At 36.7% G+C, this 22896-nt stretch overlaps 12 protein-coding genes across 12 annotated transcripts; 7 read left to right on the forward strand and 5 right to left on the reverse strand.

Moving 5' to 3' along the window:
• Positions 1–68: 68 nt before the first annotated feature.
• EMW1 (tetratricopeptide repeat-containing protein EMW1) lies at positions 69–2825 on the reverse strand (the record flags this gene model as incomplete). Its single annotated transcript, XM_003675755.1, has 1 exon — positions 69–2825. One exon carries the CDS (start codon positions 2823–2825, stop codon positions 69–71), a length of 2757 nt encoding a protein of 918 aa, XP_003675803.1.
• A 275-nt stretch (positions 2826–3100) lies between these two features.
• RFA2 (Rfa2p) lies at positions 3101–4017 on the forward strand (the record flags this gene model as incomplete). The annotated part of the gene is made up of 2 exons (XM_003675756.1): positions 3101–3107; positions 3185–4017. 2 exons carry the CDS (start codon positions 3101–3103, stop codon positions 4015–4017), a joined length of 840 nt encoding a protein of 279 aa, XP_003675804.1.
• Positions 4018–4291: 274 nt separating this feature from the next.
• On the forward strand, positions 4292–5797 carry GAS4 (1,3-beta-glucanosyltransferase; the record flags this gene model as incomplete). The annotated part of the gene is made up of 1 exon (XM_003675757.1): positions 4292–5797. One exon carries the CDS (start codon positions 4292–4294, stop codon positions 5795–5797), a length of 1506 nt encoding a protein of 501 aa, XP_003675805.1.
• Positions 5798–6235: 438 nt separating this feature from the next.
• ALR1 (Mg(2+) transporter ALR1) lies at positions 6236–8770 on the forward strand (the record flags this gene model as incomplete). The annotated part of the gene is made up of 1 exon (XM_003675758.1): positions 6236–8770. One exon carries the CDS (start codon positions 6236–6238, stop codon positions 8768–8770), a length of 2535 nt encoding a protein of 844 aa, XP_003675806.1.
• An 870-nt stretch (positions 8771–9640) lies between these two features.
• VPS68 (Vps68p) lies at positions 9641–10192 on the forward strand (the record flags this gene model as incomplete). The annotated part of the gene is made up of 1 exon (XM_003675759.1): positions 9641–10192. One exon carries the CDS (start codon positions 9641–9643, stop codon positions 10190–10192), a length of 552 nt encoding a protein of 183 aa, XP_003675807.1.
• Positions 10193–10323: 131 nt separating this feature from the next.
• Positions 10324–11460, reverse strand: YGK3 (serine/threonine protein kinase YGK3; the record flags this gene model as incomplete). Its single annotated transcript, XM_003675760.1, has 1 exon — positions 10324–11460. The coding sequence occupies one exon, from the start codon at positions 11458–11460 to the stop codon at positions 10324–10326; it is 1137 nt and encodes a 378-aa protein (XP_003675808.1).
• Positions 11461–12443: 983 nt separating this feature from the next.
• Positions 12444–12872, forward strand: RPL25 (60S ribosomal protein uL23; the record flags this gene model as incomplete). The annotated part of the gene is made up of 1 exon (XM_003675761.1): positions 12444–12872. One exon carries the CDS (start codon positions 12444–12446, stop codon positions 12870–12872), a length of 429 nt encoding a protein of 142 aa, XP_003675809.1.
• A 333-nt stretch (positions 12873–13205) lies between these two features.
• MDH2 (malate dehydrogenase MDH2) lies at positions 13206–14336 on the reverse strand (the record flags this gene model as incomplete). The annotated part of the gene is made up of 1 exon (XM_003675762.1): positions 13206–14336. The coding sequence occupies one exon, from the start codon at positions 14334–14336 to the stop codon at positions 13206–13208; it is 1131 nt and encodes a 376-aa protein (XP_003675810.1).
• A 1109-nt stretch (positions 14337–15445) lies between these two features.
• On the reverse strand, positions 15446–15976 carry NCAS0C04570 (uncharacterized protein; the record flags this gene model as incomplete). The annotated part of the gene is made up of 1 exon (XM_003675763.1): positions 15446–15976. The coding sequence occupies one exon, from the start codon at positions 15974–15976 to the stop codon at positions 15446–15448; it is 531 nt and encodes a 176-aa protein (XP_003675811.1).
• A 992-nt stretch (positions 15977–16968) lies between these two features.
• Positions 16969–18351, forward strand: TRM13 (tRNA:m4X modification enzyme; the record flags this gene model as incomplete). The annotated part of the gene is made up of 1 exon (XM_003675764.1): positions 16969–18351. One exon carries the CDS (start codon positions 16969–16971, stop codon positions 18349–18351), a length of 1383 nt encoding a protein of 460 aa, XP_003675812.1.
• A 69-nt stretch (positions 18352–18420) lies between these two features.
• Positions 18421–19743, reverse strand: TRM11 (tRNA (guanine-N2-)-methyltransferase; the record flags this gene model as incomplete). The annotated part of the gene is made up of 1 exon (XM_003675765.1): positions 18421–19743. The coding sequence occupies one exon, from the start codon at positions 19741–19743 to the stop codon at positions 18421–18423; it is 1323 nt and encodes a 440-aa protein (XP_003675813.1).
• Positions 19744–20443: 700 nt separating this feature from the next.
• Positions 20444–22189, forward strand: HRP1 (Hrp1p; the record flags this gene model as incomplete). Its single annotated transcript, XM_003675766.1, has 1 exon — positions 20444–22189. The coding sequence occupies one exon, from the start codon at positions 20444–20446 to the stop codon at positions 22187–22189; it is 1746 nt and encodes a 581-aa protein (XP_003675814.1).
• Between the last annotated feature and the right edge of the window lie 707 nt (positions 22190–22896).

A 22896-nucleotide genomic window follows, 5' to 3' on the forward strand; every position in this document is an offset into this window, starting at 1 on the left:
CTTTATTTCTATAGTTTATATGTAGACATTAATACAATTTAGCATTCGATAAAGTTGGTTTCTACCTCCTATATTTGACTTCTTGCCTGTAATAATCTCTCCCAACCGTCGGAGCCATCCCATCTACCTTTACCTTTGCTCATCAAGGCCTTAATAGTTGATCTAGCCTTGTACTTCCAGTCTTTGCATACTAAACTGCTTGGTCCATGTTTTCCTTCCATTTCACCTAACGATTCATATGCTGCAACAAGATCTTCACATGCATCAACTGTTTCGTTCCATATCTTTTCATCAATTTCTAGGTCTGGATTGTGCGATACCGCTCTATATGCCTTTTCATGACATTCCAAGGCAGCCCAAGGACGTCTCCTCCAAAGTTCCACTTTAGCAACTAGTCGCCAACATCTAGCACTTGTAGTAATCACAGAAGGCAACGTAATACACACAAACTCTATACAGGACTTTTGGAAATGTGTTAATTGGCTTTCGATACTATCTTCGTCATCATCACATTTTGGATAATCACTAGAAACCAGTAGCTCAATTAATTTTTCTACAATTGGCAGGTCAATAGACCCTTCCCCTGATTTATTTCTTCTGATATTAACAAGTTGTTTACAAGCAATTAATACATCATCCCATTCATTTAGCTTAGCAGATACTAGCATATAATTTTCCCAAATCCTCCAATTCCTTTGTGAATCACATGCAATGGAACGTTTTAAACAGCTGAAAGCTTCCTTCAATTTATTCAATTCCACATAGGCAGCACTTAAATTGGACCAAGCCATCGCATGTGTCGGATCCAAAGAAACACATCTAGAAAATGCCTCGGCGGCTACCTCCATCTTATTACATTCTAAGGCAACACACCCATAAAAGTACCATGTCTCAAAATTCAATGGATATCTTCTCAATGAATCATTTAAGTGTTTCAAAGTAAGATTGTAATTTCTAGTTAAACCAGAAGAGGCAGGGGGGTTATAATAGTATCTTCCAAGAGAATTCTTGGCATTAACGTACTTTCCAATGTCCCAACTTTTCTCCCATAATGAAGGATCTTGCTTAATATCACCAAGAATAGACCATGCTCTGGCGTCGTTTGGATTAGCTCTAACTCTTTTACAGAGAAGTTCCTCGGCTTTCTTTTCGTCTCCAACTGCAGCATAACATAAAGCAGTCTCACACCACATTTGCAGCCTCTCATAAATTTCAACAGCAGACTTTAGTACACCTAGTGACATATATTTTTCAGCTAGAGTAGCGTCTAGCTCCCATCGTGGAATAAATGGCAATTGATGAATGTATTTCAATCTAGGAACCACGCTCTCTTCTTCATTATTCTGAGGTATCATTCGTGTTTGAATTTTTAAACCTAATTCTTCAACAAGAGATTGCATTTGCAATAACCCCCTCTCAAGCGTCTTGGCTTTGGTGGTCTCCACAATTGATCTTTCCCACAGGGAACGTGAGAAGATCGTCCAGTTTCTATCACCAGTCGTTTGGTAAATAATTCTGCCAATCAATGCACCTAATTCTTCCTCAACCAGAGGATCTTTAGCAGGACTTGTCTGTCTAATTGTGTAAAGACGCAGTAATAATTGTAATGAATCATAGGCTGATAGAGCAGGTTGGTTATTTGGGTCTATGATTTGTAGACTTTGCGGAATGTACTCTTGACGTAATGCTAAAGGTAAAAGTTTATCTTCTAAAAGCTGATCATTTGATGAATCGATTTTTTGTTTCTTAATTATTTGTTCATCTAGCGGTTCCGATCCTATAGATTCAAATTGCGGTTTCTCTAACAGTAAATCAGAATTCAGGTCAAAACTCTCGGGAGATGATGTTTTAGTCGAAGATAAATTGGGCATTTGAGGATTAAATGATGATTCAGCCAAAATAATCAAACTTGAATGTGCTCTTTCCTGAAACTTAGTTCTCTTGGCACGAGCACCTGTTAAGACAAATTGAAAATTGGTTAACTTCATCACCTTTGTCAAGGACGGTAGACATAAATGCTCGTGATTAATGGCTAAGGAACATTTTACATTCTCCAAATAATATATGGTATATATACATTTCTTGAATTCTTCTGAAGTGGTGGCTGGCAAATCCTTAACAACAGCATGAGCTAAGTCGATAGATTGTAAAATTGTAGCTGCAACTGTAGGCTGATATCCTGTTGCTTCAGGCAGAAGTGACAAGTGGACAAGTAAAGCTCTTGCTCTCCACCAATGTGCTAATGCAATAATACCTGGAGTTTCAGTGGAAGAGATCACAGGAAGTGCTATGTCACTGTCTACTGTATTCCCAAATAATGTTGGTTGTTCCGTTATTTGCTCCAATAAAAGTAATGATAGAACAAGGTACATTGGATCATCAACTAATTCATAGGCACATTGACCCAAAACAGTTAATGATTGAATTAGCAAGGAATTAATAGTTTCCTTTTTGGTCAAGTCTTGGGAGAAAATGTCATAGATATCGATAGGTGTTGAAGGACCAGTATAGTTATTTTGAATAAAACACTGCAATAATGCAATAGAAAATGTAAGTGCTATGTTCTTATCTTTATGGAAGTGTTTGGACAGAAACGATCTGATTGAATTTAGTAAAGATGCATCATCTGTTATAGTCTCAATGTTAATTTTCTCAGTAAATTCGTTTAGCACTAGTTGGACCACTTCGTAAGATTGACCATTCAAGGCAAGCTGTGCAAGCTTCCATTCGAGTTCCTGTTCAGGTTGAACTGAAAGTTGTTGTAATACAGAAACTTCTGATGCCAATAGCAAATGAGTTTGTAGTAACACATCCATTGTCTCCATATTATGAAACTATCGTCAAAAGACCCCCTAGCAAAATATATTGTTTTCATACGACTACAAATTAACTCGATGAGCTTACCACTTCTTGAAGCTGGGCGTTTAATTGAAAAATTTACGTTTTCGTCTAAAACGAGTTTTGAAGTTTACAGAAAACAAACGCGAAAGTAAGAAGGTAACGCGTTTGCACTTTTCAACACCATCAGCAAACTCTTAAGAAGTTATAGTTCCACACCATAGGAGCAGCAGTAACCAATAAAAAGGAATAGATTAACATTATGGCAAGTATGTTATATTTTTCACCAAGTTCAGAAATGGAATATTTTACTAACGAAATGTCTTCTGACAAATTTACGTGATAGCTTATCAACCTTACACAGAGTTCTCTTCAGTTACAGGAGGTGGTTTTGATAACTCAGATAGACCTAATTCAGGTGATGCAGATGGAGCAGTTAACAGAACGAACACTCTTCATCCAGTGACCATTAAGCAAATTTTAGAATCCACCCAAGAAATTCAAGATGGTCCCTTCGTCTCTCACAATCAAGAACTTCATCATGTTTGTTTCGTTGGTGTTGTAAGGAATATTACAGATCATACATCTAATATATATCTTACAATCGAAGATGGTACGGGCCAAATTGAAGTGAGAAAATGGAGTGACGATGCTACTGACATGGCTGCAGGAAATAATGAAGAAGATAAGCAAGGTAGTTCTCAAGCAGCACAACAGTATCAAATGGGTACCTATGTTAAGATATTTGGTGCTCTAAAAGAATTTGGTGGGAAGAAAAATATTCAATATGCTGTCATCAAGAATGTGGAAAGCTTCAATGAAGTGCTGGCTCACCATTTAGAAGTTATAAAATGGCATGCTATTGCCAATGGCAAGATTCCAAATCCGTCAACCGGTTCCGGAGAACCTTTACAGCAAGGAGCAATGGGTGGAAATCAAAGTGGGCAATCATTATTTGTCACTGAGAATGAATCAAACCATTCTATATCTGATAGAATTTTAGAATTTTGTAAGAAGCAATGTGAGGGTAAAGACGCCAATGCATTTGCAGTTCCAATTCCTCTTATTGCACAATCGTTGAATATAGATGAGAATACCGCAAGAAATTGTTGTACAACGCTAACTGAACAAGGTTTTATATACCCAACCTTTGATGATAATAATTTCTTTGCGTTATAATCTACTTATTTAGAAAGGATATACCTTGAATCTTTCATATATTAATATAATGATCATTATACCTGAACATATTGTACTGAATCTTACGCTATGATATGAGGCATATATTGAGGTTGAATAATTATTGTAGAATACGGAGCAGACCAGCGTCGCGAGTTTATGACACAAAAAATATTGATAGAATGCTAAAAAATTTCCAAATTCTATAAAACAACCTTTTCTCCCCTAACCAATCACCTAAAGAACAAATACCAAACTATTCAAAACCAAGTATATGAGATATTTTAGGATGTTTCTACGATGGGTAATGTTCGCACTTTGTCTTTCCTTCAAATTTGCCAATTCGGAGAGTGCCATAAATCCAATCATTGTTCAAGGCAACAGGTTTATTGATTCTGTCACTGGAAAACCGTTCTTTGTTAAGGGTGTTGATTACCAACCAGGGGGGTCGTCGGAGATAACTGAGGAAAGGGACCCCCTTTCAGACCCTGAAGTGTGTGCCCGTGATATATCTTTATTTCAAGAATTAGGAATTAATACTGTAAGGATTTATTCAGTTAATCCTGAATTGAATCATGATAAATGTATGACAATGTTAGCAGTGGCAGGGATTTATTTAGTCCTTGATGTCAATTCCCCCTTGGATAACCAACATTTAAATAGATATGAACCTTGGACAAGTTACCATCCTTTATATTTGGAACATATATTTAACATCATTGAAGAGTTTTCCTATTATAATAATACCTTAGGGTTTTTTGCAGGTAATGAAATTGTCAACGATAGGAGATCTGCTCAGTATTCTCCACCATATATTAAAAATGTGATTAAGGATATGAAACAATTCATCAAACTTCATTCCCCAAGACCAATTCCTGTTGGCTACTCAGCAGCAGATTATTTAAGATATAGAGTATCATTATCCAAATATTTAGAATGTTGCGAACATGGAAATAGTGCCTCAAGTGTTGATTTTTATGGCATTAATTCCTATCAATGGTGTGGGTCACAGACAATGGAATCATCTGGGTATGACAAATTGATCGACACATACAAAAGTTATACAAAACCACTAATATTTTCTGAATTTGGCTGCAACAAAGTTTTGCCCAGGCAATTCGAGGAAGTTAGTGCCTTATTTTCTGATCGTATGAATGACGTTTTCAGTGGGGGGTTAGTCTACGAGTTTACACAAGAACCTAATAATTATGGTTTAGTCAAAATTAATGGGGAAGGGGATGCTCTATTATTGGATGATTTTTTCCAACTAAAGAAGCATTATACTCATTTGGATCAAGTTGGAAGACAGCAGCTAAAAGTTCCTACTAGAGATGGAAACTTAATTTTTTATGAACAAAAGAGTAAAAATAATATTCCTAAGAATGGTTGCCCCGTTTGCCTGGATAAATATAGTAATCTCAACATTGACACTAAAGTAGATAGTGACTTAGGTGTGTTTCTTATTAAAGAGGGAGTGTCTAATGAGCATGGGCAATTTGTTCAGTTGGAAGACTCAGAGCTAGTTTCAAAGTTTAAAATATACAATGGGACAGGTGAAGTACCAGAAAAGGTAAAAAGGATAGAGATTTTGCATGATTTAGGAATATTTAACGATGTGAAGGATAAAAATAGAAAGCAAGCAGGAGATAACCCCAAGACATCTACAGGATTCAGACTGAATCAAAACCTCTTTGCAGTTTTTATGTGTTTCATGCTTCTAATTTCTGATAATATTCTTACTGGAATTAGAAATTTAGCGGCGTTTATATACCATGTTTAACTTATTTATCATATCGCAACCTATCAAATTGTATTACTGACAGCAAACAAATTTGGCGCACGTGCAAGACGATCTCAAAAAATTTTCGTCTCGCGCTTTATCTCTTTTCCTTTAAATGCATTTCAAATAAAATGCAATGGCTTGACCCGTATTCATCACGTTTCCAATACACTTCGGTTAATGTATACACTCAAGATACACAGCTTAATTGTATTAATGTGCGTTTCAAGTTAAACTGAACAACATCCTTCTAACACTAGAGACTGTACCTGCGAAAAAAAATAAAAAGTTTGAATTCAACTTAGAGAGCCAGTTGAAATTTTACTCCCAAGAATGAAATAGGGCACCACTGTATTGACATATTCAGTAATAACGAGAGCCTCAGTGTTTAGAAATATTGACTACAACTACAAAAAATAGAAACAAAAATAGAGTATCATGGATTCATCTTCTACCTCAGAACATTCAACTCCAAATTTAACCCCTACTCTATCACCTACAACCTCCATAGTAGGATCCATGGTTTCCATGAGGACGGAGGATCATAATGAACTTTATGATCACAGACAACACAGGGATTCTTTGCCTATCCGTCAGGATGCGATACCAAGTGTGATTCAGAAGACTATTACCAGCAAAAGAGACCCTACTAGGAATCCTGCTGGGGCCTCCGTTGACCAGAAACAAGCACATCACCAAGAAAATAGAGCTTCTGCTGCTAAGGAGCGTGATGATACATATGCGGCTGGTCGCCATCACTTAAGATCATCAGCATCTCAGACTGCTAATGCTAGACCTTCGAGGTTGGAACAAACCATCTCTCATCAGCAGCAATTATTTAATGAAGAGAACGAGCCGGCAAATGACCCATCATTGCAGCATCACCACCATCACAGTCAAAATCAACCAACTTCACCTGTTCAAGCTTCAAGTCCTCATTCTCACCCAGAGATGGCAAAGAACCAAAAGGTTAGGACAAATTCTGTGACTTCTCATGTCTCATCTATAAATCCTTTGACACATATAGCAGAAACATTGTCTAATATAACTACATCCAAGACAAACGGTTCTGGAGAAAAATTACCACAGGGAAGAAATAAGAAGGCAAGAGCATCGTTCGATAGTGACGCATCGCAGGCATCAAGAGAATCTCAAGAGACTGAGGAAGATGTTTGTTTCCCCATGCCACCTCAGTTACACAGTCGTGTCAACGGGATTGATTTTGATGAATTGGAAGAATTTGCGGAACAATCAAACGTCCTAAAGAGACAGTATATGATGTCATTGCAAAATGATAGAAATAGTAGATTTTCTTCTAATATGAACGGTCGTACTAGTGGAGTTTCAACTTCAACTTCTACTTCCGTTTCCTCTGCAGCACTTAAATATACTCCTAAACCCTTTAATCATACCGAAGATGATGATGAGAAGGATATTGAGGAAGATGAGGAAGATGAAAGAATTAAAGAGTATGATCACAACGATTTAGGTTCACAGGGATTTCCATCAGAGTACATTGGGAAACCTCAAGGTATTTCATTTGGTAATAATAAGATTGAAGGTGAATCTAGGATGGGTAATGAGACGCAATCAAATTTCAATTTTGGCGGCGGTGGTGGATTTAATGCACCAGATAGATTCTCTTTCTTCTGTTCTGAGTCTGAAGAGACAGTTCATGCTACTGATATCCCATCATTAGTGAACTCCAATCAATCATTTTATGATTTATTTAGAGGTGGCGAACCAACCTGGTGGTTAGATTGTAGTTGTCCCACAGATGATGAAATGCGTTGCATTACCAAGGCATTTGGAATCCATCCTTTGACTGCAGAAGATATCAGAATGCAAGAAACAAGAGAAAAAGTGGAATTGTTTAAATCCTATTATTTTGTCTGTTTTCATTCTTTTGAAAATGACAAAGAATCTGAGAATTTCTTAGAACCCATTAATGTTTACATTGTTGTATTCAGATCTGGTGTTCTTACATTCCATTTTGGCCCCATTCCCCATTGCGCCAATGTTAGGAGACGTGTGAGACAGTTAAGAGATTATGTTAATGTTAATTCAGATTGGTTATGTTACGCCTTGATCGATGCCATTACTGATAGTTTTGCTCCAGTGATTCAATCCATTGAATATGAAGCAGATTCCATTGAGGATTCCGTGTTCATGGCAAGGGATATGGATTTTGCAAAAATGTTGCAAAGAATTGGTGAAAGTAGACGTAAAACTATGACATTGATGAGATTGTTAAGTGGTAAAGCTGACGTTATTAAAATGTTTGCCAAGAGGTGTCAGGATGAGGCCAATGGTATTGGACCTGCTTTGACATCAGAAATTAATATAGCCAACTTACAAAGCACAACATCTATGAATAATTTTAAGAAGATTAATAATATGCAAGGAAATTCCTATGAGCATTATACTACCCAACCAAGAGGTGATATTGCATTGTATTTGGGTGATATTCAAGATCATTTGTTAACAATGTATCAAAATTTATTATCTTACGAGAAAATTTTCTCCAGATCTCACTCGAATTATTTAGCACAATTGCAAGTGGAATCGTTCAATTCAAATAATAAAGTAACAGAAATGTTGGGTAAGGTGACTATGATTGGTACTATGCTTGTTCCATTAAATGTGATCACTGGGTTATTTGGTATGAATGTACATGTCCCAGGTGAAGGAGTCGACAACCTAGGCTGGTGGTTTGGTATTCTTGGTGTATTGGTATTCTTAGCCATTTGTGGGTGGTTCCTTGCATCATTTTGGATTAAGAGAATTGATCCTCCAACAACATTGAATGAGGCGGCTGAAAGTGGTGCTAAATCTGTCATCTCTAGTTTCTTACCAAGGACGAACCATCGTAACAACAAAAACTATAATGATAAGCCAATTCCTAGGTGGAATGGTGGCCCTTCGAATGGATCTATTGCCAGTTTACCCAGTAAGTACAGCAGGTATGATTGAGTGGTCACTTTCAATTTACTTATTTATTTGGTTTTACTTCAGACTTTAAATGTTATTTATTGTAATTTAAATATATTCTGCTATGTATAAGAATACTTCAAGTATTTTTTTTCTTTCGGATATTTCAGTAAGATCAATAGGGCAGACTATAGTCAGCTATATAAAGTGAAAAGATATCTGAATTATGATTAAGTAGTCTTCTATCTCCTAGCAATTAGCAGAATCACTGTGAGTAACCAACAAGGAGGCTACAAGCTCATACTTCTTAACACTATGCTTATGCATGTTTGTTTGTTTGTTTGATTTTGAGGATCAGTGTAGTTGGTTCCTGCCTTTGATAGGTTTTTTGTTTGTATGTTTAGAAAACGTCAACAATGGACGCGAAAGGAAAAGACGCGAAAGTGTGTCACTTGGAAGGAGATATATTCCGTGTCTTCACTTGAACAAAAAGGTATATCTAGTGTGTCTGTTTATAAAGGGAGGTTGTGTTATTTTGAATAGTCTAATGTATTGGAACAATTTCAAGGAAAACGAAAAAGAATACTCCAAGGGCAATCATCCTTACACTACAAAATAATTCTGTGTATAATAATTGATTTTGAAATGAGATTCTATTTTAGATCAATAATCAAGTAAAGCATCACCAATTGCTCCCATTTGATTTAATATTTGCAGATAAAATGTTTGCTTATGTGTATTTAATATGTTTTGATAATTACCGACTGGGTAACGAACATCCAAATTTTACGCCTCGTATCTATAGAATAACGCTAAACGCTAACTGCAATTCTGTCAACCCATTGATATGAATGAAACCCCTTTTTGCCAAACAATACAAGGTTCCAGTATCCATTATCTATAAACACAATTATGGATTCCAACAACAGTGATAGACTATTTCGTTTTCCCTTCTCGCTCCCCAAACTTCACGGGGTAAGAACGGTAAGTGTCTACTTATCAGGTATATTTTACGCCTTAGGGTTTTGGGTCTTCCTCGATGCAGCATTATATTCCAAGCATTCCAATGCATCCGATGTCCATGTGACGTTTATCGACTGGATCCCATTCCTTTGCAGTACATTTGGGATGCTTATTGTGAATTCCATTGAGAAGAATAGATTGTTACAGGGTGCATTATCCAATGATGGTGGTATATCGTCTTCGTTTGGCGGAGTGGATGAAGCAATGGCATGGCAGGCACGTTCTATTTTATTTTTTGGATTTGCATTGTTGGCTGGTGGATTATCTGGATCTATTGTTGTTTTAATTATTAAATTCTTAGTTAAGGATTATACGAGTTATCCTACTGTTGGTATGGGTATTAATAATGTGTTGGGGAATATATTTATTCTGATTAGTTGCGTGGTTCTTTGGATTGCACAGAATATTGAAGATGAATATTCTTACTCTTTAACTTTATAATCATGCAAGATATTTATGCTATATATAAAAAAATGATTCTAAAGATTTCATGTTTGTTTTTTTTCATTCTTTTTAGTACAGATTGATTAGTTAGATTAGATTAAAATTAATTTATCTATTTATTTATTCATTCATTCCTCATTTTGAGGTATAATTTTATTAGCAAATTCACCTAATATTTGTAATTCATATTCACTGAAATCAAATAATGGTGGTAAATGAACTGGTTGAGTAGATTCTCTGGGGAAGAAGTATTGTTCCTTTTTCAAATCATCAAAGAATGGATGTGCCAATATACGTCTTGGTGACAATCTAATTTCTGGTTCATAAACAAGTACTTTCATTAGTAAATCGATACCTTCCACACCAGCATGACCGAAATATTTTTCAAATCTTGATTGTGACGTTCCTGAAAATAAAGGTTTAGAATATAATGGACCATCATAACCTGGGTTTGAAAAAAAGATAAATTTTTTATCTGGTGGACCTAATAATTTAGCAATTTCACGTAATTGTAATAAAGGTTCTTGACCTTGAAAGATAGCTTTGCCCAATAACATTTCACCAATGACACATCCAAGCCCCCATATATCCACTTGAGTAGTATATTGAGTACAACCAAGGATTAGTTCAGGAGCTCTATAAAATCTGGAACAAATATAACTTATGGAAGGTTGATTTATTTCCAATCTCTTTGCGGAACCAAAATCACAAATCTTTAAAACACCTGTATTGGGGTCCACTAATATATTGGAAGGTTTAATATCACGATGGCATATACCTAGAGCATGTAAATAAAGCATTCCTCTTGCAATTTGATAACTATACAATTTAACATGTTTCAATGCCAATTCCATCTTATTATGAGCGTATCGACTAATCTCAATTTGTAAAGTCTCTGGTAAACATTCCATGGCTAGATGTTGATAAACTTTATGATCCTGTGGTGATACATGAGTAAAGAAATATTCTAATTTAACGATATTAGGGTGATTGGTAATTCTTAATATTTCCAATTCTCTTGATTTATATTCTGTTTGTGCAGGAACCTTTTTAATTGCAAATGGACCGTACCAATCTTCTTTATTCGGCGTAATGTAAGCCTGTACTACAGTTCCAAAGGCACCTCTACCGATCTTTCTATATTCTTGAATCAACATTCTCCTTACTGTGTTTGATCTATTGGAAGTAACATCATCGGCTATGAATTCGTTGGTCTTTTCCACATTGTTATGATTGATGCTACTTGTTGATCCCGTGGCCGACATTATAATGATATTATTTTAGTTTAGTTTGTTGTTGTTGTTGTTTTTAGATTTGTGATTGAAATGGTGCACAAAATAAATAAGTAAAAGAGGCAATTGAGTCACGATGTTCCACAAACGAATCTATTGCAATGATTGAAGGCGTTTAATGGAGGAGGAGTGGTTTGTCCAAGTTTCTGTTTATCTGTTTGTTACCGAATTAGCCACTGTATCCTCCTGCTCCTCAAATTCAAAATCCAACTTCAAATTTCCTCCCTCCCGTGGCGTTCACTGCATTCTTGTTTTTTCCTCGGTCGACCCGATTGTCACTGTACACGTGCGTGGGCGCTTAAAGCGTTGTGAAGGACCCTACGGCATGATACGATACTGTCTTGATTGCTAGTAAACGGGTGGCTGTGTGTGTGTTCCCATCATGGTAGTAGTTATCCATCGCTCATGCGCATGTGCTTGTATGTTTGTGTTTGTTTGTTTGTGCTTGTTAGGACCATCCATGCACGCAGGTAGTTAGAGAGATGGGCGGCAGAAACGTAAGCGGTTGATTCTGGAGGTTCCGGATTTTTTTCTGTGACTGTTTTTTGTGTGTGTGCGGGCGGTACGGGTTTCGCTTTTGCTATGGAAAATTCGGTTCTGTTGCGTCGTTGAGAGCTCTGGACAGGGAGACAGGGCGGGAAGGTAGGCAGCCGGGAAGGAAAGCGTGGGCTCGCTCGTCTAACAGGGATTCTGCCCAGGGAGAGGAGGGAAGGCGAACTGGGCTGGGCTGGTGTCCTGCCTGGGACATTGCGAGGACGGCAATCCCTCTATCCATCCATCCTGTGATACGGTACTGGGTCGAGTAGTGCTGGGGCCTATTGTAGTGGTAGTGTAGGTATGGCAATTACGCAATGGCAGCATCAGGTATCAGGTATATGTGATGGAGGGTGTTTGTTAGATAGTGGGATTTATTAGTAAAGTTTAAAAGATAGAAGATACAACAAACATATAGAAAAATGGCTCCATCAGCAAAAGCTACTGCAGCTAAGAAGGCTGTTGTCAAGGGTACTAATGGTAAGAAGGCTTTGAAAGTGAGAACTTCTGCCACTTTCAGATTACCAAAGACATTAAAGTTGGCTAGAGCTCCAAAATATGCATCCAAGGCTGTGCCTCATTATAATAGATTAGATTCCTACCAAGTAGTGGAACAACCAATTACTTCTGAAACCGCTATGAAGAAAGTGGAAGATGGTAACACTTTAGTTTTCCAAGTTTCCATGAAGGCTAACAAGCATCAAATTAAGAAGGCTGTTAAGGAATTATATGAAGTGGATGTCTTGTCCGTTAATACTTTGGTTAGACCAAATGGTACTAAGAAGGCTTACGTTAGATTGACTGCTGATTATGATGCTTTAGATATTGCTAATAGAATTGGTTACATTTAATCTATGCTATGCTCATTTATAATTTAATAATTTGTATAAAATAAATCAACGCACAACATTCATTCATTAATTTATTAATTTATTTATTCCAATAAGAATATATTTTAAAAATACTATTACGTACGTATGTATGAGTGATTGGAAAAAAAAAAAAGAGCAAAGTACGATGAGTTTAAAAATTAAAATTTGGGAGGGGGGGCTGGATGATTAATTCAATATATGATAACTTGCACCAGCATGATTATGAATGAGGGAGGGGGGAGACGAATATATTTAATTACTTTTCTTGCAGTAAATTATGTACAGTTTGTGTGGGAACAATCAATCAATCAATCAATCTTGAGAGCCGAATTTAGAACCTGTAGCAATACTATTTTTCAATTTTGGTAGACATAAAGGTAACATTTCATTACGTTCATAATTGTCCATTCTATCAATGATATCAAAATCGATTGCAGTGACACCCTTCTTTGAGATTGACATTGGTATGGAGAAAAAGGAGCAATCATCGATTGATTTCAATAATTGTTCTGCACCGGGAGCGATGGGTGATCCATCAGCATCCTTTAGAGAAACGTAGCATATACCATGAATTTGATCCACGTTACCCAATAACAAAGATACGAATTTATTAACTACTTTAAACGCGGCATGAGCCATGGATAAAGTAGCGGAACCAAGACCATTCTTAGCCTTAACGACTTCATCACCACCATATTGTACTCTATGAACCAAATAATTAATTTGATCTCTATCTAGAGATTTATATGATCTTGATTGTGAAAATAAAGGCATGATGGTTTCACCTGAATGTCCCCCAATGACAGGAACATCAGGCATATCATTTGTTCTTGGAGTAATATCGGCATCAATGTTAACTTCATGTAAGAAAGTGGAAGCTCTAACGATATCTAATTTGGTGACCCCCATAATTCTCTTTTCAATATTTGTACCCTTTGATAATTGTGGATATTTGGACCATAATCTGTTAACCATGACAGGCACCAAAGAATTCACTGGATTGGAGATGATTAATACGAAAACTTTGGAAAGATCACAATTTTGAGCGATGGAATCAGTCAAACTGGACATGATTTTAGCGTTAATAGTGAATAAATCTTCACGAGTCATCCCTGGTTTTCTGGGCATCCCAGCAGGAATAACCACTAGAGAACAGTTCTTCAAACAGTCTTCGATGCCCGTCTTGGGGGAGTGGTTGGAGATGGATACTGGAGTGTCGATGTGTGATAGATCAGCGACGACACCGTTGATGGCATCTTCATTGACGTCAAATAGTGCCAAATGGATATGGTTCTTGTCTCTTTGGGTGGAGTTTGTCTTTAGAGGGAAATGTAGTTGTGTCTTCAATAGCAGAGACAAGGATTGTCCAATACCACCTGCGGCACCCAGGATGGCTATCTTGAGAGTGTTTGGTTGTAATGCAGGATTAACGGAGTGAGGCATGCTTAAGATTAATAAAAAGTGTAGTTCAGTACTGATGAGCTAGTCGTAAGAGAGAAGGTAGAGGGAGGAGAGGAAGCAAAATGGTTGGAAAGAGCAGGATCAGCGGCTTATATATGAGTTGATTACTTTGTATGTACCTAAGTAAGTAAGTAAGTGTGTAGTTTGTGGACGTGCGGAAGGCAGCTAGCGTCTAATAGATTTGGAGATTTCTTGGGAGAGAAACCGGTGTAGTGGATGTGGAGATACATTGACGGGTAGGGCAAGGTTCTTAAGACCGTAGTGGTGGTGATTAATTAATTGATGGTGCCAGGAACAAAGGAGCAGAGGGAAAATCGGGGAGTGCCGAACTTGTTGATATTATTATCCCGGGTGAACGGATCCGCAGAGGCCCGTTTCTTTTTCGGGAGGGAGGACGGAAGAGCGCTCCGCAGCTCCCGTTGCTCCGACGGGTTGCCCGGCCTGAGGCTGGGCGGCTACAGTCCCGTCTGGGTATCCGCCCAGCGGAACCGGCACCGGTCAGTGGAAGTTGACTCACCAGACGTCGATGTTGACTCATTGCCATTGTTTTCTTGTCAATGCACATCCACGGTTCCTGCTGTGAGTACATATCGACAGCTAAGGATTTTTGCTCTGCAGGTGGCAGCTAGAGACGTTTCAAGCGCATTCTACCTCACCTACGGGGACTAGTTTGGATTTTGACACGTACGTAACATCTCTTCACTTTTGTTTTGATTTATGTCCTAAGTGAGCAATCTTGGACCACTTGAATAGAAACAGTACTTCCTCGTTTAGGTAGCCTCTTCATTACAATTGCTTGCATACGTATATTAAGATATTGAAAATTTCAGTAAACTACCAGAATACGGTTTTTCAATTTTCGTTCTGTTGGGCCTGAAGGCATTGGCTATAGGTGAGAGAACAAGACACATAGAATTTTATTTGATGCAGTTTCGCCATACTAATGGCTGGCCAAGCTGGAGTTTTCTACTTCGCGCGACTACAAATAGTTCAAATCTCGATATTTTAATTAGATTATTATTAATTATTAATTATTAAATACATTAGAGCAAGAACGGAAACGAAAACTAAATTTGGAACTGAAATGAGAATTAATTGATTGAAACAGGTAGGATGGGGAAGAAGTTTGGATCGAGTTGCTCATCTGCCAACAACCGTTCCACGAAATCCATTGGAATACTGCACTTCTGTGGAACATGGCGATCTTCGATGGACATCTCTCGGTGATACCTCATGAGCATATTAGCTGATCTTGAACCAAACCTCTTTGTAACTTTGGAATAAAATAATCCACATTTATTGCAAAGCGTATGTGGTCCATAGGGTCCTCTCCGCCACTGACCAATTTCGGAAGAAGAGCACTGTCTACAGCGTTCCTCATTTTCCACAACTACTTTCTTCGAAGCCAATTTAGTCTCGATAGAAGTTAATGAACCGGATTCCACTTCTTTTCCACATGGAAGATGGTGCCTGATTATGTTCACCACAAACCTGGTTGTCCTTTTCTTGCGAATTTGTCCCACTGGTTTCAACACCTTCACATCGTCCCCAGAATTTGCCCCTTCCCTAGCTACAGCCTCAATTGAAGCCAACACAAGATAATTAAAAGGTTGCAACAACATAAAGGGAGTCAAAATTGGTTCAGAATTGATCAACTATTTCTAGCGAATACTATAATAACCAAAGTAAGAGAAAACACCAGCATTGGAACCTGAGATTTATATATTATTTATACTTTTTTTGCATACCTCAGATCCATTGAGCTTGTTTTCGTGACTTTTCCCCAGAATTTTTTTTTTTCTTGTCAATGCTTGATATTTGCTGTCAACGTGGGACAAAAAAAGTCCGATCAAACGGCTGAGGTAATAACACATACATACGTAATTTATTAATTTATTATACATGTACCAAAGGCTGCCAAAAAAGGTTTGGGTTATGAGATATGGAGAAAAATCAACCAATGAAAGAGGAAAATGCAGAGGGATTGAAATAGGAATGAGCAATTTATTTAGAGTTTAGAGGCAACAACGAGAAGGAGAAAGAACATTTGATTCGGGAACCTCCTTCTTGAGCTTGTTTATAATACAGAATTTGGAAAGATCGATAGCATCTTCGAATGAACTTAGAGTAACAAACCAAAAGAATTTTATAGCAAAATATGTAGAATAAATATTGGAATTCTAGTACACGCAAGCTCTCATTTGATTGTAATCATGGCATATATCAAGAAAGAGAACATACCATGAAATATTATTTTTCTGAATTTAATTCCAAAAATCTTGAGGGTAGAGTGGTTAAAACTACGTACATAGTCACGCTGTGTTCGCGGTAGCCTTGACTACCACTTTAAATGTTACACACTGTCTACTTATAAAGCCACATAAATGCAATGCAATCATATATACGTACAAACATCGGCAAAAAATTTAATGTACTTCTTTTCTATTTTAACCCCAAAACGTTAGAGTGACATTTACTCAATGGTTTATGTCTTTCTCTGTTCTCATGTATCACGTAATCAATCAATTTCATATTTCTCGAAATTTGAAAAAAAATAATCGAACTATCAACTCATCGCAAAGTGAGTTACAAGAATAAAAACGGCAATCATAAAATGAGTATTCAACTCTCAGAACCTCCTGCAAAAAAACTTAAAAATGAACAAAGATTACAATGTGAATACTTTATCGAGAAAAAACAAAGAAGATGTGGTATGACAAGGAAAAATGACGTACAATATTGTACTGAACATTTAAATCTATTAAAGAAAAAGCTGGGCAATGAAAAACATAATGGGAAGGAAGGTAATAGGGTCCCCTGTCCGTTGGATCCAAAACATACCGTATGGGAATCACAATTACAGAAACATTTGAAGAAATGTAATAAGACAAAACAGATACACTCTAATGATGGATTACCGTATTTCATGCCCAATTTAAACTCAGAGTCAAAGACGACCATAGAGGAATCTAATGGACAAGATACCATCTTGAAGACTATCGAAACATTAAGGAAAATTTTTGACAAGGAGGAGGGTCTTGAAGAACTTCCATTGGTTGTTAAGTCAAATAAATTCATGGAAGATAATAGGTTTAAACTGTTATCTAACAAAAAACATGCTATTCAACAATCTTCATTGATTCAACATATGATTGACTCAAATATGCTTCACAATAATCCCAATTTTATTGAGTTTGGTTGTGGAAGAGCTGAATTCACTCGTTACGTTAACCAAGTCCTATTACAAGATCATGGCAATTCTAAACAAAATCTTATACTAATCGATAGATCCTCGAATAGAATGAAATTCGATAAGAAAATTATTGATGATGTGAAGGAGTCTGAAGCATACAGGACGAACAAAGATATCCTCCCTGAAATTAAGAGAGTGAAAATTGACATTCGAGATTTGAAAATTGATCCATTATTAACATTCCCCGATAATAACCATTACGTCGCCATCTCAAAACATCTCTGTGGTGTCGCCACTGATTTAACGTTGCGTTGTATTAATAATAGTAAGCTTTTGAACAACCATCAAGGAAATTTGGATGGAATTTGTATTGCCATGTGTTGTAGACATGTTTGTCAGGCAGACGATTACATTAACCATGCGTACATTGAAAACTTACTTAAAGCAGATTATTTGAATAATTGTAAATTGGATTACTATGAATTTTTTAATTCCTTGAAGAAAATGTGTTCTTGGGCCACTTGTGGTAGAAGAGAAGGAATGAAAGATGATGACCTGGTAAACATAACCGATGATGTGACGATGACTTTGAAGCAAAGAGAGGAATTAGGTTTAATGGCAAGAAGAATTATTGACGAAGGAAGGAAGGAATGGGTGCTTCAGGAATTAAATGACAAGGAAGACTCGAAATTTACTGTGGCTTTAATAAGATATGTGCCTCAGGACGTTTCATTAGAAAATGTCGCACTGATCGTCTCGAAGGCGGACAGATACTTAGTAGATGGAACGCACTTTATAGAATAGATGTATAAATGAACGTGTAATAACTTTTAAATAATGACAGCTATATTAATGTTGTTAAAGTTACAATATTTAATTAAAATGATTGAAATAACGATCTCTAAAGACAGTGGTTGACCTCTTTGCACCACTATTAGTGGGTCCATCAAAGGTTGGACCTCTGTTAATGTAAACTAATAATCTTCTGGACCATTTATTAAATTCTTGAACACAATTGTATTTCAATTCCAAATTTGCATGCAACGGTATAATTGTTTCGATATTTTCATCGTTAGCTGTGGGCATCCAAAATGCAAGTCTACCGTTAATTGGAAGTCTTTCTGATGCATATTGCAATATATCATCTAATAGAGAATCTAATGCATACGGTTTCTTCGTTGGTATGTAATCGCGATGCAAGAAAGCCTTCTTACCATCTATCTCAATGTTTTCCTTCCCGGCAAACCTTTCGGGATCCCTCGCACCTAACACTTTAATACTTTCTCTAATACCGTATGGAGGATCACATAATATAGTGTCAATTACTAAGTTGGATCTCAAGGAATTGTGTGTAAAATCCATAGTGAGGACATCCAAAAATTTAGAGCTTTCACCATAGAATTTAAAATTGGTATTAATATTAGCCGACGCACCCTTCCCACGGATCATCCTACCATCAATATCAGATCCAATTACCAATGCACCGTAATGTCCACCTGCTGTTAAGAAAGAACCTGTTCCAGCAAAAGGATCATACATGATGGTTCCAGGTTTCACTTGGGCAATATTTGCACTGACTAATGATAATTCTGCTTCAAAACTTGTGGTCCCCTTGTATGGTCTTTTCTTTAGATCATATCTATCCATCGATAAACGATCCCCTGTTTGAATTAGCCTACCAAATATTAGATGGATTGGATCTTTACCTGGAATATTTTCAGAAATTGGTTTATATTCTTCAATGACTGTAAATACTTGTTGTGGGTTTTTCAAATTTATCTTACCTTTAAAATCTAAATATGAAAATTTCTCAATCTGCTTTATTCTATTACTTTTATTATTCCCTCTATAAGTATCAAATTCAAATTTGAAAGTATCATTGTGGTACAATTCCTTATTTTTTTGGAAAAAATCTTGAGATTGGATGGATTCATGTAATTCCTCGTAAGTATCCGCATCACCCCAGTATTCATAAATTGCTCTAGTTAAAATGGACCTCTTTATCCAGTCTTTCGCCTGCTGGTCGTTCTCTAATTCAACATAGAAAAATGGGGTTGAATCGTCATATTTACTGAAATCAATGCTGTTGATTCCGTACAAATCTGCAAGTGATTCTAACTCTGCTCTTCTAAAATTTGTATGGACCTGCACCATAAATACTAGATATTTTTTTCTCCCATTTTTGGTCACTTGCATTCTTCACTAATTAATTTCTCGATCAACAACAGAAAAACTATTCAATCACTAATCTTATCTTAAGCTACAACTCTTCAATATTATGAGATGAGATGAGTTGAAATTTCAGGATTGTCAATTTTTTCAAGAAAATGAAGAAAAAGAAACAGCCCAAACTCAGACCTAGGGTTCTTGCCACTCAAAGCCCTATTTCAAATGAGCGACGAAAATTTTCGGGGAAGTATAAAAAGGAGAGAAAGCTAATTTGTCACCTCTTTTGCCTTCCTTTCAACTCCCTAAAAGACTTGTCTAAAGTTAAACAACACCAAGTGAGGAATAAGCAAGTTTCTATTTCAACTTCTAAGGTAAAAGAGAAAATATCATTTCCACAGTTACCCAAAAGGAATAGGACGAATTTAAAGAAGATACGGTACTGAACAGCTTATTTACAATTAGGTACTTTTACTTAACGTATATTCAAATATATCTTAACACTTTTGTACTAGGCTATAAGAACCCCAGAAGTTAAGCTGCTATTTACAAAATTTGAAGAAGTCCACTCAATCTTAAGAATCAAGTGAATCTTATATTTTCGCCAACAAGTGAACTAATAAAAGACACAAGGACACAAGAATTATAGATAACTCTCAACTGACTACCGAGAAGTATTTTTTATAACACAATCTCAAAAAATCAACTAATCGTAGAATAGGGAATAACGATGAGTTCTGACGAAGAAGATTTTAACGATATCTACGGGGACGACACGAACAACAATACTCCTGCTACTGCTGCTGCTGCTACTAATAGTGGTGCTCCAACTGCCACGACAGATACTATCAAGAGTGTCACCACCACCGATCAAAAAGATGCTGAAAACAAAGAAGGGGATGTTAAGACGGTAAACGAAGGTACTAATCAAGTAGATCATTTAGCTGCTCTTGAAGCGCTATCATCTAATTTGAATCAGATATCTACAACAAATAGTAATAACATTAATAACGTTAATAATAATAGTAATAATAATTCTAACTCAAGTTCGGAAACTAATAATAACATTAATAGCTCCGAAAATGCTGTCAACAATGGTAGTATTTCCAATTCAACAAATAATGAAGGTAATAATAATAATAGCAATGGTCTTAATCCGAATCCTGTCAATAATATGCCTGTTGGTGCCATGCCATGGGAACAACTACAACAAAGTATGTCTCAATTTCAGCAACCACCTCAGCCTCCAATGCCTCCACAACCAAATCAACAAGCACCACGTGTGCCTGTAAAGGCTGACATCTCTAAAGATAATTGTAAAATGTTTATAGGTGGTCTAAATTGGGAAACTACAGAGGATGGTTTAAAGAATTATTTCAGTAAATACGGTAATGTCGTAGAGTTGAAAATCATGAAGGATGGGGCTACGGGTAGATCAAGAGGTTTTGGATTTTTAACTTTTGAAAACCCTTCTAGTGTCGATGAAGTCGTTAAGACTCAACATATTTTGGATGGTAAAGTTATTGATCCAAAGAGATCAATTCCAAGGGAAGAACAAGACAAAACAGGTAAGATTTTTGTTGGTGGGATAGGTACAGATGTAAGACCAAAGGAGTTTGAGGATTTCTTTGCCCAATATGGTACTATTATTGATGCACAATTAATGTTGGATAAAGATACTGGTAGATCAAGAGGGTTTGGATTTGTCACTTATGATTCTGGTGATGCAGTTGATAGAGTTTGTCAGAATAAATACATTGAGTTCAAAGGTAAACAAATTGAAATAAAAAGAGCAGAGCCAAGACATAATCAAAGGGCAGCCGCTTCCCAACCAATGAATACAAATCAAACACCACTAGGTATGGTAAATCCAATGGCTCAAATGTATCAACCTCCTGTAATGGGAGGGTTCAATATGTATAATCAACCTGCTATGCAAGATTATTATCAAAAAATGCAAGAATATTATCAACAACTACAGCAACAAACCGGGATTGATTATTCCCAAATGTATCAACAGCAAATGGCCATGATGATGCCAGGATTTGCTATGCCACCTATAGATCCAAGTGCACTTGCTCAAGCGGGGTCTGGTAGTCCAGGGCAAATAACTAACGAAAGCAATAACACATCTAATGAACCTTCATCATCTAATGTCCAAACAATTGGGGAGGAAACATCTGCCAATATTGAGCAGCCAAAGGAGGCTAGTAGCACAGTCGATAACCATAACGCCAGTGGCAGCACGGACTCTAGTAGGGCACCAGATTCACCACCATTGAACTTGCCAAGAGGGCCTAGAAACCCTTCTGCAACACCGACAGCGGGCTCTAATTATCGCGGAGGTGATAATGGTGGATACCACTCTCGTAGAGACGGGTACCGTGGCGGTCAACGTGATAATTATCGTGGACACCGTGGACGTGGAGGAAGCTATAACAGAAGAGGTAATTCATATCATCCATATAAGAGATAAATGTAATGTTAACTTTATCACCTAATGTCATATTAGTTAAAAAGGACATATAAATACTATTATTCGTTTGTCTTGTTGCTCATCCAGCTCTTTCTCAAATGTCTATTTACTAAAGTACATAATTTAATAACGCTGCAATGCAGAAATTACGATATATTTCTTAAAAGGCCTTCTTGGCTTAAGTTCGCAAAAACCAAAATTTTTATAGTACGGCCATATCACCATTGTCAGGCGTATAACTTTATTGCTTTACTAATTTCCACCGTATTAGAGAAATTGTGTAGCATAAATAGGGAGAAGGAAGATGCACTGGAGAAGCCGATTATAGATCTAACCAAAAAAAAATAACACAGAACTAAAGAGAGAAAATCAAGGTTGAAAGAAACTAAACGAGAAGACACCACTGGCAAAGCAACCAATAGACAGTATTCCTTTTTTGGGGACAAGTTTTTCCACTGTTGATATTTATGGTGAGGAAGCAATTTACATAATGACATGCTTTTGTCTAATATACAAATTGTTTCCCCTGGGGGGAGGGAGTAATTATTTAATTAATAATGTATAAGTTTTTGAAATAACCCTCTGGCCTAAACATTTAACCAGTATTAAAAAAACCCTTAATATTTCTATTTCTGTTGCAATTTTTACATAATTTATGAATATACATGAAATTTCAGCTTTGTTTAAATATAAAATCGTCTCCTTAG

This window comes from Naumovozyma castellii, chromosome 3 (genome assembly GCF_000237345.1).
Source record: "Naumovozyma castellii chromosome 3, complete genome".
Classification (NCBI taxonomy): Eukaryota; Fungi; Ascomycota; class Saccharomycetes; order Saccharomycetales; family Saccharomycetaceae; genus Naumovozyma; species Naumovozyma castellii.